This window comes from Oncorhynchus mykiss, chromosome 10 (genome assembly GCF_057628025.1).
Source record: "Oncorhynchus mykiss isolate SJ-2025 chromosome 10, ASM5762802v1, whole genome shotgun sequence".
NCBI lineage: Eukaryota > Metazoa > Chordata > Actinopteri > Salmoniformes > Salmonidae > Oncorhynchus > Oncorhynchus mykiss.
Window position 1 is genome coordinate 44,558,243 of NC_143031.1, and position 19,429 is coordinate 44,577,671.

Below are 19,429 nucleotides of genomic sequence, written 5' to 3' on the forward strand. Positions count from 1 at the left end.
TATTTCACTGTATCACAATTCCAGTGTCAGAAGTTTACATACACTAAGTTGACTGTGCCTTTAAACAGCTTAGAAAATTCCAGAAAATTATGTCATGGCTCTAGAAGCTTCTGATAGGCGTATTGAAATAATTTGAGTCAATTGGAGAGGTACCTGTGGATGTAGATTGTAGACCTCCACAAGTCTGGTTCATACTTGGGAGCACTTTCCAAATGCCTGAAGGTACTACGTTCATCTGTACAAACAATAGTATGTAAGTATAAACACCATGAGACCACGCAGCCATCATACTGCTCAGGAAGGAGACGAGATTAACGTACTTGTGCGAAAAGTGCAAAATCAATACCAGAACAGCAAAGGACCTTGTGAAGATGCTGGAGGAAACCGGTACAGAAGTATCTATATCCACATAACCTGAAAGGCCGCTCAGCAAGGAAGAAGCCACTGCTCCAAAACTGCCAGAAAAAAGCCAGACTACGGTTTGCAACTGCACATGGGGACAAAGATTGTACTTTTCAGAGAAATGTCCTCTGGTCTGATGAAATAAATATAGAACTGTTTGGCCAAAATGACTATCGTTATGTTTGGAGGAAAAAGGGGGAGGCTTGCAAGCCGAAGAACACCATCCCAACCATGAAGCACGGGGGTGGCAGCATCATGTTGTGGTGGTGCTTTGCTGCAGGAGGGACTGGTGCACTTCACAAAATAGATGTCATCATGAGGAAGGAACATTATGTGGATATATTGAAGCAACATCTCAAGACATCAGTCAGGAAGTTAAAGCTTGGTCGCAAATGGGTCTTCCAAATGGACAATGACCCCAAGCATACTTCCAAAGTTGTGGCAAAATGGCTTAAGGACAACAAAGTCAAGGTATTGGAGTGGCCATCACAAAGCCCTGACGTAAATCCTATAGAAAATCTGTGGGCAGAACTGAAAAAGCGTGTGCAAGCAGGCCTACAAACCTGACTCAGTTACACCAGCTCTGTCAGGAGGAATGGGCCAAAATTCACCCAACTTATTGTGGGAAGCTTGTGGAAGGCTACGTGAAACGTTTGACCCAAGTTAAACAATTTAAAGGCAATGCTACCAAATACTAATTGAGTGTATGTAAACTTGACCCACTGGGAATGTGATGAAAGAAATAAAGGTTGAAATAAAGTGGTGATCCTAAATTACCTAAGACAGGACATTTTTACTAGGATTAAATGTCAGGAATTGTGAAAAACAGAGTTTAAATGTATTTGGCTAAGGTGTATGTAAACTTCCAACTTCAACTGTACATACACAGACAAAAAGATAAAGAATCTGACATGGAAAAGTACTGAAGCAGATCACTAAGCAACTGCACAATCATTACAACAAGCGGAAAGAGACATCGACTGCCACATTCCCCTTTCCGCAGACCTAAGATGGCGAGTTGTCCATGTGTGTTGCCCACTGTAACACTGTCTTGGTTGGCAGGGAGGGAGAGGACTGGGGGGGGGGGGGGGGGTACTCCCCAAACGGCCTCTCCCTGGATCATACACTCACACCTAACTATTAAATCAGTAAAAAAATAGGTTGCTTTTGTTACGTTGTTAGATAGATGAATAAGAAAAAGAGACGCGAGTCAAGTTAAGAAGTTTAATGGTTTGCTTATGTGGCAATGATACAAACCATACATCAGGGTACTTGAACTTGACCAATTAAGTGATAATGCCCGAGGAGCCGGTGTTTGGAGGATATATTGGCACGGGTATTGTTAAGCTCAAGACAATGTCCAGGGCATTATCACTTTTATACAATGGTTTACCAACATACTCAAATTATGACTGACATATTTTCATTAAAAACATTATTTTGATGAATTTATTCATACTATTTCATCCTTCCACAAGACAGAGTCCCGGGTTGCTACCCAAGCCGGCTGGTGGTTCGTTCTGTCGGTTGCTAGAAACTCGAACCAGTCGTTCAGTCTCTTTGTTCTGTATCTATGGATGTGACCCTGTCGTTCGTTCTAAATGTTCCATTTCCATACTGGCTGTCAATGTTCTTATCCCTTGCTTGCTAGCTAGCCAACTACTGCTAACTTACAGTCACATCCAACATCGCAGACAAAATAATAACAGTAGCTGCATTTGCATAAGCTGTTTTCTAACAAAAATGCGTCAAACTCCTGATGAATGTATCGTTTGAGTACAGGGAAAGACTCCAAGGCTGGCTGAGAAGACCAGCAGACCCAGTCTAAGAACAGGGCTTGTACAGTGAAAGACAGACAGACAGACCTGGTGTTGACCTGTGCAGGTGTCTATCTTGTCTGAGTCTGCGATGAAGGCCATGTCTCTAACCCACTCTGGCACCCGCAGGTCCAGCCAGTCATTACGCACCTGCAGCATAAAGAAGCTGTGTCAACGCACCCAACACCGAAACATAACATACTATGTAGACAGTCCCGCTGTAATTCCTTGAAATGTAGTTGTTAGACTCTTACATTCTTGGAGGCAAAGACCGGTGTTTCAGGTCTCTCCGGATCCCAAGTCTTCAGGCCATTCTCTTTCCCTCCTGTAGCCACTTGGTTGCGCCGCTAGGGATTCTGTCGCATCCGACAAACATTCTTCACAATATTTATTCCAACCTAGATATAGGGACAGGAGTTATGTTCAAGAAAATGTCAGTCAACGTCAATCATTCATAAGTATATAGTATCCATCTGCAATGTAACAACCTCTAGGAAGCCTGAGTGGTATTCTGGCAAAATCAATCAAATGTTATTTATAAAGCCTTTTTTACACCAGCAGATGTCACAAAGTGCTGTACAGAAACACAGCCTAAAACCCCAAACAGCAAGCAATGCAGATGTGGAAGCACAATAAAGGAGTTGTTGTTCATTCACTTTGTCTGTATTGTCCTCCTTCCAGACCCTCAGCAGTCCTGTCTCCACACACATGATCAGAAAACGCAGAGACACACAGGGAGAGAGTCGCCCAGTGTCTACATCAGGATCCTCAACACATGACCACAGAGCTGCTAGTGTGTATTGACAGTGTGCATGAACAACAGCTCCTGTATCGTGTTATGACCAGTGTCTTTATCTACACAACTATACCGGTCTGTGGCGGCGAGTCCTGTGAACCTGCCCTGGTTGCTCTCCCCACACTGTCTGGTCTCAGTAATGAAGCCCTTCTCTGTGCTGAACCTCTTCACGGTGCCATTCACAGACCCCACCTAGAACTGACAAGACAGGTAAGTAACACAATAGTCCAACAACCACAATGCAAACATTCAGACCTATGTGCACTCTAAACACATCAATGACCAACATATCAGACATCATCAAGGGCTCCATTACTCTCTAGAGCCCCCCCACAGTCTCCTGTGGATCTCCCCAGCCCAGGACACACACTTCCTGGTCCCGACTGAGGCAGTTCATCTCACAGAAGTTGAATGCCTGTTTTTTTTTAATAGGCTCACACCTAATGAAACAAACACAGAGTGTAAATGATAGCCATTTAAATATCCTGATAGTGTACATGATCATCATTCCTAAAACAATCTGTGATGCATTAGGGAAAGGTACTGTCAAACTAGGGAAGTCAGCTAGCAAACACGTGGGCTGCTAGATAGCTAGCTCTAACAAATAGCACACACAACAAAATGACAGCATGGCTAATTTACTGAGTTATATCATTTTTACCTTTCAATAGCCCTGTTTCTGATCCAACTCATACTGAACAAACTTGACTTATGTCTTCCATGAACAAGAAAGAAAATATTGTCAAAAAAACAACAACAAATGTTCTAACACGTTATGGCGTGTCCAAAATGTCATCCGTAGGGATACGCTACTCACCGGAATTCTGTTACGACCTACATTTTCATATATAAAATATGCAGCAGATGGTGCTCTTGAGCTTTACATTTTATATCAGTCCAAGCAATCCAAAATCCACAGACATTATTGCACACAAATAATATTAGTCACTGAGATATTTAACACATACCGTGCACAGAAAAAACCCACAAGACACCAACAAAGAACAAATTCATTTTGTTGTTGTTTCTACATTATGTGCGATTTCATTACTTCATTTTCAAAATGTGTTTTTGTTTAATTTCCTTGTTGTATGATGTTTTTTTTTCTCACATTTTCACATTTGTAATCGTTGAGGTAGAGTAGGGGACAGGCAGAGGAGAAAGTGGCTAATCAATCAGAGGAGAGTTTATGAGTCTTCAGGTCACCCTGGGGGATTTACCAGAGACTAGCTGTTGGGACAGATTTAGTGGGTGACAAAAGACGGGCCAGGGATGGGGATTACGGGGAAACAGCATGGGCACTTTAAAATCGAAAGCCAAAGATTTGTGGGAATTTAAAAAGTGTGGAAATCCTCCCAAGAGAAGAGGGCCAGAGAGACTGACAATGTCAGGGTAGAAAGGGATGAGAGTGAAAAGAGCAGGACCACAGAAAGAGAGAGGTAGCTTGGAGAGAACAGAGAAGGGAGGGAAAGAAAGTAACAGAAATAATCCCATAATTACAAGGAAAGAGTGAAAGCCTTTTCATCTTTCTCGAAAGGACTGAAGAATAGGACACCAGTGTCACATGACAAAGGGGAAGAAGGAGTGAGAGCGAGAGAGAGCAAGAGATGAAGAGAGAGGAGACAAAGAGAGAGCGAGCGAGAAAGAGAGAGCGAGGAGAGACAAAGGGAGAGCGAGCGAGAAAGGGAGCAGAGGGAGGGATAGATAGAGACAAACAAGGGGAGCTGACAAAAAAAAGATTCAAAGCTTGCCCTGCCCCCTCATCCATATCTGGGAAACAAGGGAATACGGCAACAGATACAAGCCAGGGAGAGAGGGACCAAGAGAGAGAGAGAGACCGAGAGAGAGAAAGAGACTGTTGAATGAACTTGGCCATTATATTCTAAGGAGATACAAACATTCCTTTATCAGACAGTCAGAAAGAGAAGAAGAGACTGAGGAGAACAGAAGATGAGGGAGAGTCTTTCTTCAAAATCGTTCCATTCTTTTTTTTAGAGGAAGAAAAGAGAAAGCATAAGGGGGAGTTTTGGAGAGAGAGAAGCGAAAGAGGAGGGGGGGGACGAGATAAATAATGAATTAACTTAGACTTCTAAGGGCTGTGGAGATGTTTTTCCTTTCTTGAGAAAAATAATCGTACCAAAATAACAAAAAAACATCTTAACATCTGACATTGTTGATTCTCTAAATGTAGTTTTTTCACCCTGCAAGTGAGCCCGAAAAGCATATGAGTGAAGAAATCTCATGGACGCGACTGAGATGGATAGAGAAAGGCAAGACAGAAAATTCTGACATGGTGTCAACCCATATTGACAGAGACAAAGTGTGGAGAGGAAGAAGTGGGATATTCAGTGACAGACGCATCTACCCCCAGACACAGGTACACTCTGATCAATATTAAGATCAATCAAAATATCCATTGTCATCATCACAGATGATATTTATCCTGATACATCGTTCATCAGTCTTTATTGCTTCTAGACTTCAGCATGGAGTGCCTAAGAATGATATCATATTGCAGTTTGTTTATATTCTACTCTATACATTACAACACCATTTATCAAATAATTTCAAGCTATTGTTGTTAAAGTGATCATTTGATTGTAAGCTAATAATCTTCGCTCGTTTTGTTATTCTAAATGATCACTAATAGCTATCATTGTACGAATATTTGTTTAATTGTACATGTATGAATTGCTGTTCTTGGATGAAAAGCAAAATCCTTCCTCTTTACATGAGTGGAAAATTATTATACGACTCTAAAAGTATAAACAGTCATTGCTTTCTTAACAGCATATCTGCTCTGTTTAAAACCATTGAAATATCAGAATTGAATAAAAAACATATCTTCTGAATAATATCTAATACCATTTACCACAATTTTTTCTATTACAGATGTTTAATAACAATTATATTGTTCTTGAAATATGTGCCATCTTTAGTGGCAAAGTGGACATTATAAAAGGGAGAGGGGACAGACACGTTAGGTGCACAAAAATTCCTGTCTGTCAGAATCAGAGGCTGGGACCAGAGGAGAGAGCATTGCTCAGCTGTAGCTGTTCTCCCTGAACAACTGTGCCTGTCGGCCGCTTTACAAAGTCTATGTGTGAAAAGCCTTTGCACAGTGAAGGAGAAAAGCTTTTGCACAGACACATGAAAAGGGAAGAGGAACTCAAGAAGGACCAACTGTGTAACCTAGATAAGCTGAAATAGAAAGACCACAGCAGACTGGAGAGCAGGGCAGGATTTCTTTCTTCCAGAACTTCTACTCCTCACTTGGACAATAGGGACTCTCAATACAACTTGAGAGGGAGGGCAGTCAGAGTGTCAGGGGGAGGGAGAGAGGAAGAACAGACAATAACCTCCTGAGAGAAAGGAGGGATAGTCCGCAATAGAGAGAGGAGGGGAAGTTCCCCCTCTCTCGACCCATCTCATCGTCAGGCTGGCAGGTGCAGCCACGGCGTTCACCTTCGCAGCCTTCTGCTACATGCTCACCTTAGTGCTATGTGCTGCACTCATCTTCTTCGTCATCTGGCAGGTGAGTTGAGCTCACACACACACTCATTCACTTAAAACATTTAGACTCTGGGTGATGGTGATTCTCACCTAAACCATGTTTTTAGACTCTGGGTGATGGTGATTCTCACCTAAACCATGTTTTTAGACTCTGGGTGATGGTGATTCTCACCTAAACCATGTTTTTAGACTCTGGGTGATGGGGATTCTCACCTAAACCATGTTTTTAGACTCTGGGTGATGGGGATTCTCACCTAAACCATGTTTTTAGACTCTGGGTGATGGGGATTCTCACCTAAACCATGTTTTTAGACTCTGGGTGATGGGGATTCTCACCTAAACCATGTTTTTAGACTCTGGGTGATGGGGATTCTCACCTAAACCATGTTTTTAGACTCTGGGTGATGGTGATTCTCACCTAAACCATGTTTTTAGACTGGGGGATGGTGGTTCAGCAACATTCTCTTGTGTGCATTGTGACTCATACCTTAAATAAAGAATTGGTTGGTCTGTAACCAAGGTGAAATAATCAAAGAAATATATATAATTCCAGGTGATGACTAATAGTAGAATGAGACAATACAATAAGTGTAGCGTAGCCATTGGTTGGTGTGAATGTGTGTCCATGTGCCCATGTGTGACTCATTATTTTTGTTATTTATATCAGTACTGTAGGTCTGTGTGTGTGTGTGGGTTTGGTGTGTGTGTGAGAGACACCCAAAATCGGAAGTCTATTATTAATATGAGCTAGTCTCCCGATGGGCTCCCGAGTGGCGCAGCGGTCTAAGGCACTGCACCTCAGTGCTAGAGGAGTCACTACAGACCTTGGTTCCATTCCAGGCTGTATCACAACTGTCCATGATTGGGAGTCCCATAGGGCGGTGCACAATTGGCCCAGCGTCGTCTGCCGGAGCAGGCCGTCATTGTTAATAAGAATTATTTCTTAACTGGCTTGCTTGACTAGTTAAATAAAAGGTTAAACAAATAAAAAAGAATCCCGTAAGTGTTCAATTGGGTTGAGACCTGGTGACACACACGTTCCTTTGACATCCCTCTTTTTTTATTTTTTTGAATTTTACCCCTTTTTCTCCCCAATTTCGTGGTATCCAATTGTTGTAGTAGCTACTATCTTGTCTCATCGCTACAACTCCCGTACGGGCTCGGGAGAGACGAAGGTTGAAAGTCATGCGTCCTCCGATACACAACCCAACCAAGCCGCACTGCTTCTTAACACAGTGCGCATCCAACCCGGAAGCCAGCCGCACAGCGCGCATCCAACCCGGAAGCCAGCCGCACCAATGCGCCGGAGGAAACACCGTGCACCTGGCCACCTTGGTTAGCGCACACTGCGCCCAGCCCGCCACAGGAGTCGCTGGTGCGCAATGAGACAAGGACACCCCTACCCGACCAAGCCCTCCCTAACCCGGGCGACGCTAGGCCAATTGTGCGTCGCCCCACGGACCTCCCGGTCGCGGCCGGTTACGACAGAGCCTGGGCGCGAACCCAGGGACTCTGATGGCACAGCTGGCGCTGCAGTATGACATCCCTCTTTCAAAGTCACTGAGATCTCTTCTTCTAGCCATGGTAGCCAAAATAATGGGCAACTGGGCATTTAAAAGAAAGCAGGAACCACACCTTTGTGGAAGCACCTGCTTTCAATATACTTTGTATCCCTCATTAACCCGTGTTTCCTTTATTTTGGCAGTTACCTATATATTTGTGTACCAGCTTACTGACTGCAGAATGATTAATGGAATTTGTACAGGCGTCAATGGAGACCTCTGCACAATCAGTATTCTACATGTCTAAAGCCTCAGACACAGACTGCACAATAGCCAGAGACCATCTCTCTCAGCTGTAGCCTTCTATCTAGGGCAGGGATAGGCAACCCTTTACCTGGAGAGTCGCAGGCACTGCATGATTTTGTTCCAACTAGGCACCACACCTGACCAACTGAGCTAATTGATCAGTTCAGTGATTGCCTAAATTCAACACACCTGGTTTTCCAGGTTGGTTAAATAAAACAAACATGAAGTGCCTGCGTCTCTCCAGGACCAAGTTTGCCTACCTCCCTAGACGGAGACATTGTTCATTTGAAATTCAACACAGCATTATCACATCAATACAAAATACTGGCTTGAAATAACTAAAGTATTGACTAATGAATTGACTAGTGGGTGAGAATGCACTGCATATGAGTCAGTCAATGTGTGAGTCTGTGAGAGAGATGGGGGAGGGAAAGAGTCTGTCTGTCTCTGTGTGTGAAGAGAAGGTGAAAAGGGGGAGAGAGAGAGTGTGTGTATGTGTCAGCAACGAACCATGTTATTGAGAATGCTTATTAAATTATAATTTTGTTCCACCCCTTCCCCCCCATCTGCCTCCATCCATGGTCACCCCCCCATCTCTGTGTGGCTCTCAACCAATAACACGGCTTGTTCACTTTTATAGTAACCATGGTGCCCGCTAAGGGATCATCGGATCACCATGGAAACTGCATCTGTTTACAACAGAGAAGAGCATGACACAGAGAAGGGGGAGTGACATAGATCGATAAAGGTATTGTTGAGAGTAAAAGACAGATGTGGAGATGGTGATTGGTCTCTGATAGGGAAAGATGGATGTCACAGGGAGAGAAGAATGTTGAGAGGCGGAAAGGGATGCTTAGATGGAGATCTCAGAGAGCGAGAAAGAGAGAGTCAGAGTATGCGAAAGGTGCAAAAGGATGAGTGGAGGTATGGGGATGGAAAACTGAAGATAAGAAATATTGAGGAAAAAAACAAGCTAAAAAGGTATGTGATTGGTTTGAATGAGAATAGCACAGTGAAATAACACATTTAGAAATATCAAACAGGCATAAAGTTTACCCATATACACTGTACATGTCTTTTTAGATTATTGCGTTTGACGAGCTGCGCACAGACTTCAAGAACCCAATCGATCAGAGCAACCCCACCAGAGCGGTAAGGCCCCATGCCTTATGAGAGGGATTGGAATTCTGTGAAGTGTGATCCAGTTCTATCCGTGTCCACCTACAGTCACTGCCACTCAGCTGTGAAGAGCAGAGCACCATAGACAGACAGGCACACATACACCATGGACACTTATTCAAATAGAACATTTAACAACATAGAACATTGGTTTATTTATCATTTTTTATCTAAATCATTTACTCAATGTAACGTACCTTCTATTTTGCCAAGTATATTTTTGCAATATTGTACACAAGAACATTCTGAAACAGAGCCAACACCAGGGAAGTGCGATTATTACTTTTGTGAGGGTGTTTGGCAAAAATATTAGCTAGATATCTGACTCTCCTTTCTCTCTGTTCACTTTTCAGAGGGAAAGAATTCTGAATATTGAAAGAATCTGCAACTTGCTGCGGAAGGTGAGTGAGTGGCTCCCAGCCCATGTATACACACACACACACACACACGCACACACGCACACACGCACACACACACACACACACACACACACACACACACACACACACCTAGTGGTGGTGTGGAGGATGAGAGTGACAGAAGGGCACCAGAGAACCTTGAAAAAAATATATATGCATCTATTTTGAGGACTGAGATCGATTGATTCACATCTCCCCTCTTTCCTGTAGCCCACCTCCTCGTTCACTCTCTCAAACTCACAACAATCACACACCACACACCAGCCTGGTCTCATAGACTAGATATAACATAATAATGTAAATCCGAGACACTCAAATTAGTATTATATGTTGCGTTTGATATGGTAAGTGATGGAAAAGTACCCAATTGTCATACTTGAGAAAGTATACCTTAATAGAAAGCTGCTCAAGTAAAAGTCAGCCGGTAAAATACTACTTCAGTAAAAGTCTAAAAGTATTTTGTTTTAAATATACTTAAGTATCAAAAGTAAATGTAATTGCTAAAATATACTTAAGTATAAATCATTTAAAATTCCTTATATTAAGCAAAGCAGATGGCACCATTTTCTTGCTTTTCAAATGTATGGACAGCCAGGGGCGCACTCCCACACTCAGACATTATTTACAAAATACGCATTTGTGTTTAGTGAGTCCACCAGGCCAGAGGCAGTAGGGATGACTACGTGTTTCTTGATTATATGCTTGAATTTAACCATTTTCCTGTCCTGCTAAGCATTCAAAATGTAACTTTTGGTTGTCAGGGAAAATGTAAACCATGTGTTGATGTATTTGATATCATTCCACCGATTAGCAACTTTGACTGCTTAATACTTTTGAGCTACTTTGCAATTACTTAGCATGTTATCTAACCCTTCACCTAACCATAACCCTACCCTTAACCTTTTTATCTAACCCATCCCCTAACCCTAACCTTAACCCTTTAACCTAACTCCTAAACTTAACCTTAACCCCTAACCCTAACACCTAGCCTAGCTAACATTAGCCAGCTAGCTAATGTTAGCCCCTTAGCCACCTAGCTAGAATTAGTAACATATCATACATTTTGCAAATTCGTAACATATTGTACGAAAGGAGTGATGGAAATCCACAAATGAATGCATACCATACGAAATGTAACATGTCATAGTAAATGTAGCGTCTCGGATTTACGTACATAATAATACAAAATGCTCTGAGACCAGGTTGCGGACACACACTATAATTAACTGGCTTTCCATACTGCCACCCCGCCCTAATTTCCTCTGTCAGTGTTAATGGGCAAGCTATAGAGCCAATGAGGGGAGATTGAAGGAGGGAACACCTGCAGGCCTGCATTCTTTTAAGAAAATCATAACTAAACTCTATCACTCTCATTCATATGAAAATTGCAGCTTTTTCAAAGCATTTTGTCCTGAAGTGTTAATGATAATGACAGAGTTTGCATTTGTGTGACCATATGCACCCTAACGGTCTGTATTATTCCTAGCTGGTGGTGCCAGAATACTCCATCCATGGGCTGTTCTGCCTGATGTTCATGTGTGCTGGAGAGTGGGTCACCCTGGGCCTAAACATCCCCCTGCTCTTCTACCATCTTTGGAGGTACACAACACAACCAACTTCCAGCATTCTATCACAAGGCTTTTTAGTTGTATCTGTTGTAAGAAAGCTCTCTCTCGTCAGGTTTTTCCATCGGCCAGCAGATGGGTCAGAGGTCATGTATGATCCTGTCAGTGTGATGAATTCTGACATCCTGAACTACTGTCAGAAGGAGTCTTGGTGTAAGCTGGGCTTCTACCTGCTCTCCTTCTTCTACTACCTGTACAGGTGAGGTCCTATTAATTAAGCCATCTCTCATCAGTCCAGCCGGTTCATTGGGGAACGTTGATCTGTACGAATGGGAGCCTCCTCTTCTTGCTGCACAATAACCGCTGTCAGTTGTTACTGCTTGGCAATGTCACATTCCTTCTAACACTGGTGTCCTCCTGTTCTCTTTTCTGCCTCTCTCTCTGTCCTTGACAGTATGGTCTATGCCTTGGTGAGTTTCTAAACACAGTATAGAAGACCAAGAGGAGATTGAAAGACAGAGAAAGAGAACGACTAAGACCGGGTGATGTCACTCACCCCTCGTTCTCACCACCCATTACTCCATCATCACAGACCATGATTTGCTCTCCTCAAATCTTTGGCTGGAGGGACGAACCTTGGAGGACATTGTGAGGAAATAAGGCAAAGCAAAGAGACGTTGTTACGCCTGCTCAAGACTGCAACCCATCTAGAAGAGGAGGAGCAGACATAGAAGAGCCACAAAGGAGGAGGAATGAAATAAAGAAGAGAAAGAGAGAACACATCTCAACTAGTATACGTGTTGCCTTGATCTGACCACATCACTTCTTAGGGCCTGCAGGTCTCCTCTGCTATTCTGAGTATTACAGTCACTCAACTGTGAATTTATAAACTTTGTGTTGCCTAAGTCCTAAAGTAGATGTTGCAGATTCATATCCTTCCATTCCAATAAACCTTTTTAGAAAAGAGAATACAAAATGCACAAAACGTATTTTGTTCTTCTACCGATTTGGTATTTCAATAATTCAGTAGTTGTGGTAGATAATTTTCTGAGGATAAGAATAGTTGTTTCATCAGATAAATACACCATTCAATGCTACTATTTCGAACCAGCGTGATGGTAATTGTGTTATTCAAAAATATAAAATGTATGAACTCATAAATTACATGCGATGGGCATAAGCTTCTGTGAAGGATCGCGGACACCCCGGAGTGGTGTTTGAGTCTAGGTCCATTCCAGTCAAGGCACTATCTCCCAGATCCCAGTCCCCACCCAGGGAAAACAGGCACATTTCATTCCAACACAAAATTATTCAGGATTGAAATGGATGTTTTGACTCTGGGTGACTTGGAACTTGGGTGTTTAAGTATTCTGTGTTTGTCTGTTCTGTTCTAGGCAGGAAGGGCTGATTTCACCAAGACTTTCCAAAGAGCTCTGCGCTCCGTGATTCTAGATCATGGAAACCTCATTCAAGAAAAGCAATTTTAAATTCACAACAACAGCAATGTGATCATAGCCTAGGAGAGATGACTGTGCATGGGATCGTATTTCCCCTGTGGAATAATACTGTGTGACACAAGTAGCAGACGAGGCTGCTGAAGATGATGATAGATCGGTCTGCTGTGATGACTATGTCAGGCGCAGTAAACCTTCTCACATAGAACACTATGGTTGGACTTACATAACTGTTCTTACTCAAGTGTTACAGTGATCGTTGGCAGACACTTGACTCTTGGTTCATTTCAAAGCCGTGACTTAGCTAGCGATGCCCTCATCATCATGTAACCATAGCTCTGTGTGTAGCTCATTGATAATGATCACACTGTGTCATTTTAAACTCATTAGAGAAATGAGTCGTACTGGAACTTGAAAAATACTGTGTGATTATTTGTTTACCATAAACTGACCATAATTGTAGTAATTAATTGTGTACGACAAATCCGATAGGGTTCATGTTGGCATCTGAACACAGCGTCCTGCATTATAGTGGAGCCACTCACATTTGAGTAATGTGTCAATGTTGTTCAGCTAGGTTTCTTGTGCCAATACATACAGTATGTTCTGTTCATCATGACAGTTCCCTCCAAAACAGAACAACCCTTCAACCCTGACAACAATGTGAGTAAATCACAGACAGTCGCTAAAGCACAAAACAGGGGGGACACAAAGGAGAGGAAATATAGCTAGGTTGACCATCAATGAATGTCATAATGCAGTTTATCAGAATTAATTAATTAATATACAGTATATTGAAGAATAACTATTTGATACTATCTTTTACACATCTCTCATCACTGTATGCTATATTTGTTGGTGTGCTAGTTTGTATTCATTATAATACAATATGATATACAGTACACACAGCAATTCACATATTCTAATAAAATAGCAATGTGTTACAATATTATGTGGTACAACTATTATGTTACTATATACAGTACCAGTCAAAAGTTTGGACACACCTACTCATTCAAGGGTTTCTTAATTTTTACTATTTTCTACATTGTAGAATAATAGTGAAGACATCAAAACTATGAAATAACACATATGGAATCACATAGTAGCCAAAACAGTGTTAAACAAATCAAAATAGATTTTATATTTGAGATTCTTCAAAGTAGCCACCTTTTGCCTTGATGACAGTTTTGCACATTCTTGGCATTCTCTCAACCAGCTTCATGAGGGAGTCACCTGGAATGCATTTCAATTAACAGGCGTGCCTTGTTAAAATGTAATTTGTGGAATTCCCTTCCTTCTTAATGCATTTGAGCCAATCAGTTGTGTTGTGACAAGGTAGGGGTGGTATACAGAAGATAGCCCTATTTGGTAAAAGACCAAGTCCATAATATGGCACGAACAGCTCAAATAAGAAAAGAGAAACGACAGTCCATCATTACTTTGAGACATGAAGTTCAGTCGATTTCAAGAACTTTGAAAGTTTATTCAAGTGCAGTCGCAAAAACCATCCAGCGCTATTATGAAACTGGCTCTCATGAGGACTGCCACAGGAATGGAAGACCCAGAGTTACCTCTGCTGCATAAGATAAGTTCATTAGAGTTACCAGCCTCAGAAATTGCAGCCCAAATAAATGCTTCACAGAGTTCAAGTAACAGACACATCTCAACAGCAACTGTTCAGAGGAATCAGGCCTTCATCAAATCAAAGTTGATTTGTCACGTGCACCGAATACAACAGGTGTTACAGTGAAATGCTTACTTACAGGTTCTAACCAATAGTGCAAAAAAGGTATTAGGTGAACAATAGGTAAGTAAAGAAATAAAACAACAGTAAAAAGATAGGCTATATACAGTAGCGAGGCTACATACAGACACGGGTTAGGCAGGCTGATTGAGGTAGTATGTAGATATGGTTAAAGTGACTATGTATATATGATGAACAGAAAGTAGCAGTAGCGTAAAAGAGGGATTGGCAGATGGCGGGACACAATGCAGATAGCCAAGTTAGCCAATGTGCGGGAGCACTGGTTGGTCGGCCCAATTGAGGTAGTATGTATATGAATGTTTAGTTAAAGTGACTATGCATATATGATAAACAGAGAGTAGCAGCCGTGTAAAGAGAGGGGCTGGGGGACACACACAATTAAAATAGTCCGGTTAGCCATGTGATTACCTGTTCAGGAGTCTTATGGGTTGGGGGTAAAAACTGTTGTGAAGCCTTTTTGTCCTAGACTTGGCACTCCGGTACCGCTTGCCATGCGGTAGTAGAGAGAACAGTCTATGACTGGAGTGGTTGGGGTCTTTGACATTTTTAAGGTCTTCCTGACACCGCCTGGTGTACAGGTCCTGGATGGCAGGTAGCTTAGCCCCAGTGATGTACTGGCCCGTACGCACTACCCTCTGTAGTGTCTTCATGGTCGAACTTCTGCAAAGAAACCACTACTAAAATACAACAATTATAAGAAGAGACTTGCTTGGGCCAAGAAACACGAGTAATGGACATAAGACCGGTGTAAATCTGTCCTTTGGTCTGATGAGTCCACATTCGAGATTTTTGGTTCCAACCGGCATATCTTTGTGAGACACAGAGTAGGTGAACGGATGATCTCTGCATGTGTAATTCTCACTGTGAAGCATAGAGGAGGAGGTGTGGGGGTATGGAGGTGCTTTGCTGGTGAGACTGTCAGTGATTTATTTAGAATTCAAGGCACACTTAAGTCCTGCATCAGATGACCTGGCCTCCACAATCACCTGACCTCAACCCAATTGAGATGGTTTGGGATGAGTTGGACCACAGAGTGAAGGAAAAGCAGCCAACAAGTGATCAGCAAGACAGTTGGGAAATAATTCTAGATAAAGCTGTTTGAGAGAATGCCAAGAGTGTGCAAAGCTGTCATCAAGGCAAATGGTGGCTACTTTGAAGAATCTCAAATATATTTTAATTTGTTAAACCCTTTTTTGGTCACTTCATGTCTCAAAGTAATGATGGACTGTCATTTCTCTTTGCTAATTTGAGTTGTTCTTGCCATAATATGGACTTAGTCTTTTGCCAAATAGGGCTATCTTCTGTATACCACCCCTACCTTGTCACAACACAACTGATTGGCTCAAACGCATTAAGAAGGAAAGAAATTCCACAATTTAACTTTTAACAACGCACACCTGTTAATTGAAATGCATTCCAGGTGACTACCTCATCAAGCTGGTTGAGAGAATGCCAAGAGTGTGCAAAACTGTCATCAAGGCAAAGGGTGGCTACATTGAAGAATCTCAAATATAAAATCTACTTTGATTTGTTTAACACTGTTTTGGCTACTATGCGATTCCATATGTGTTATTTCATAGTTTTGATGTCTTCACTATTATTCTACAATGTAGAAAATAGTCGAAATTAAGAAAAACCTTTGAATGAGTAGGTGTGTCCAAACATTTGACTGGTACTGTATATTTGTTAATAATTTGATTAGGTGATCTGGTAGTGGCGCACTGGGTGTTTATAGTTAAAAATGCAAGTGATGGAAATTCAATGTTTGATTTTGTCTCAGCTGTAAGTAACAGGTGATCAAGAGAACATTGGAAGAAGGGAAAGTATAGTGCAGCGGAAGGAGCCAATACGTTATGTGTAGTTAAAGGTTACACAGGTTTGAATTCTGAAGGCCATACCTTTTATGTCTCTATCCCAAGAAATTCCGTCTGCTATGGACTGGAGGGAACATAGAGTACAGGGCACACACCACGAGAAGAATACAATAAACAACAGCTCAGGATTGTACATCTACGAGAGAACAGGTATGATGGAGGAAGTGAGTGTGTTAATTATGGGGGTTGGAGGGGCTGTGGGCAGAGTGGGTGAGGGAGAGTTGGAGCGGTAGAGACAGACAACCTGACATAGAGTGAATCTCATGTTCCGGTGTCACCATGGCAACCAAATTGAGTTAGGGTGAGTCAGTAGGAAACTATATTTTCCTCACTCTATTGCTCTTTCTCAAAACTCTGCTAAGCGTGTGCTAAAGCTTGGAGAATAAATAAACTATGGAAACACATAGAACACTTAAGTGGAATGAATGGTAGAAGCAGAGGCATATACACGATATAGAAAATAGATCAAATCGTATCCTTATTAAACTCAGACACACAGCAAAACATCTCACTACATCACACACACAAGTCGTATTATATACACAACACATGTGTACGTAAGGATTCACATAAATGCAACCCCCCCCCCCCCCCCCCCCCCTTCTCAGATACTAATACCACATCTTTAATTCATTCTAAAGGCTCTTCCTTTTTTTGCCCCCTCTGCAATAATCATTTTCTCAACTCTGTCACTGCACACTCTCCCTTCTCTCTGCCTCCAGGGAGATGTTTCCATGGAAACTGGTTACAATAAATATGTTTGAAACATAAAGTACGTGATTGGCATATGCGCACGCACGCACGCATGCACGCACGCACGCACACACACACACACAGAATAACACCCAGAACAAATTAAAAATACTCTGTTCGTTTATTCACTAGGATGTCTACTTGGTGCATATACTGTTCTCGCCTCCTTATGAAGTGTAAGCAAGACATCAAGCAATGTTAGGACTTAGACATAGTGTGTCCACGCATGCAGGGAACAGTGTAAGTAATTGGTGGTATGTAACGCCCACTGATGTATAGTTGACAAAGAGGGTAATTAATACTTTACAAAATTCTTGGGTTTCTAGAAGTGAACCCATCACCTATATTTGGAAGTAATTTCCACACGCTAAGGTAGAGAGCCAGAGAGCAGGGAGGGGCATTGGAGAGAGATATGAATTATACATTAGAGAAGATTTCAGATAATTATACCTGGCCAGAAATAAGAAAATACCTTAGCTGGAAGGGAAGGAGAGATGGGGAAATGGATAGAGTGATGAAATACTGGGTATTAGGGGAAAAAAAGAGGGTGATTTGGAGATAGCTGGGTGAGCGAGACAGGGGAATCTGGATGGGATTATTAAACAACTGGGCATATGGACTGAAAAGACAAACGAGAGTATTAAATACTCTCCATTTGGGTTGTGTCAGTTGAGGATCTGGCATGACGTGACAGCCTATATTTAGACTGCATGCAATCTATGAGCATGCATGTGTGAGATGAATGGACTGAACTGGTGGATACAAGACTCAGTAAATGGAATATGTCCGTGTGTCATGTAGTATGTTCCCAGTGAGTCCATATGGCTGGAGACAAGCCTGGCTCTCTGAATAAGAAACGCAACCTATGCATAACATCTGCATGTCTTCCTTTTTTTGGGCAGCGATAAGGCTATGGCTAACTCACAAATAGATTTCCCCAATCTGCAGCCCAATCTGCAACATACAATTGAAGAAGCAAGACTTCTACACTGGGGCTTATTTTCTACTAAATCTCACAGTAAAAGGCACATGCACGCTAATATGTCAATAAAGGTATAGGCGAATGAACACAATGTATACCCTCCCCCCTTCTCTCTCTCTCTATTTCTCTCTCACTGTATTTCTCTCTCTCTCTCTCAAACACACACACCTGCTTTGTTTTGATGCCCAACTTGCACCTTAAAATGCATTCTGAGGAGAGCCCAGATCCATAAATGAACAGGTTGTAGGTGTCGCAGTTCATGACAAACATAGTTGAAAACAACAAAAGACAGGTCTTCCCTCGCTCTTAGTCTCATCTCTTTGCTGCTGTGTCATGCTGTGAAATATAACACTGAAACAGCTGGGGAATAGGGACCACATGTTGGTGTGAGGAATGCTACAGATTCTGTTTTTGAGTGATGCACAAACACATGACTATTAATATTATAGAATACTATGACACTTTCTGACAAAAATGTACTAGAACAAAATGAACCATGCAAACAGAGTGGTACGGGATTTAATAAGCCCCAAGCAAACAAAGAATGTACACATGGATGTTCACGCTGAAGCACATAGCACCTTCGGAAAACACGTTGTCACGGCAACGGGAACGGGCATCTGCAAGCGTTACTGTTGCAATCTGAAAGGAAACGGATGGAGGATGGGACAGGGTGGGGATAGGGGTGGATAGAAGTGTCGTTATTGACTGAGCTATCAAGGAGAAAGGGAAGGAGGGAGAAAGAAAGAGGGGTAATGGGATGTGCTGTTGTGTTACACATCTCACTGGGCACACCGGTTGAATCTACGTCGTTTCCACATCGTTAAAATGAAATTACGTTGAACCAACGTCGAATAGACGTTGAATTGACATCTGTGGACAGTGGGATAATTCTAAAAGGTCAGAGTGTTATGCCTAGGGCTAACAAATATTTAGGAAAAGAACGACAAAGTAAAAAGGACTGGGTTTTGAAAACTGTCTTGAGACATACATTTGTTTCATTTAATTATCTTAGAAAGCACTGAAGCACATTGCCTCGTCATTTACAGCAAAATGTATTTTTCATAAAAGTGTATTTATATTTTACTCAATCAAGGAA

The 19,429-nt window shown here is 42.0% G+C and overlaps 1 protein-coding gene and 1 long non-coding RNA gene across 3 annotated transcripts; one reads left to right on the forward strand and one right to left on the reverse strand.

The window, feature by feature from the left end:
- Window positions 1-152: 152 nt before the first annotated feature.
- LOC110533992 (uncharacterized) lies at window positions 153-3,842 on the reverse strand. Its single transcript, XR_016483728.1, has 5 exons — window positions 3,677-3,842; window positions 3,089-3,213; window positions 2,474-2,617; window positions 2,268-2,369; window positions 153-235 (listed from the first exon to the last, which is right to left on the reverse strand). It is a non-coding gene; the product is annotated as an uncharacterized LOC110533992 (long non-coding RNA).
- A 2,402-nt stretch (window positions 3,843-6,244) lies between these two features.
- On the forward strand, window positions 6,245-12,475 carry LOC110533994 (protein cornichon homolog 2). 2 transcript variants are annotated; one of them, XM_021618612.3, is made up of 6 exons: window positions 6,245-6,550; window positions 9,420-9,488; window positions 9,869-9,916; window positions 11,421-11,533; window positions 11,615-11,758; window positions 11,954-12,475. In XM_021618612.3, exons 1-6 carry the CDS (start codon window positions 6,500-6,502, stop codon window positions 11,979-11,981), a joined length of 453 nt encoding a protein of 150 aa, XP_021474287.1. In that variant the 5' UTR covers window positions 6,245-6,499; the 3' UTR covers window positions 11,982-12,475. The 2 variants fall into 2 exon arrangements, with proteins under 2 accessions (XP_021474287.1, XP_090042887.1); XM_090186761.1 differs by lacking the exon at window positions 6,245-6,550 and adding an exon at window positions 9,018-9,317.
- The last annotated feature ends 6,954 nt before the right edge of the window (window positions 12,476-19,429 follow it).

Bases quoted from the DNA above. Each gene is read 5' to 3' on its own strand.
- LOC110533994 (XM_021618612.3), top strand. From the start codon at position 6,500: ATGCTCACCTTAGTGCTATGTGCTGCACTCATCTTCTTCGTCATCTGG. The intron at 9,917-11,420 runs GTGAGTGAGTGG...TATTATTCCTAG, and splicing joins TCTGCAACTTGCTGCGGAAG to CTGGTGGTGCCAGAATACTC. The intron at 11,534-11,614 runs GTACACAACACA...CTCTCTCGTCAG, and splicing joins CTCTTCTACCATCTTTGGAG to GTTTTTCCATCGGCCAGCAG.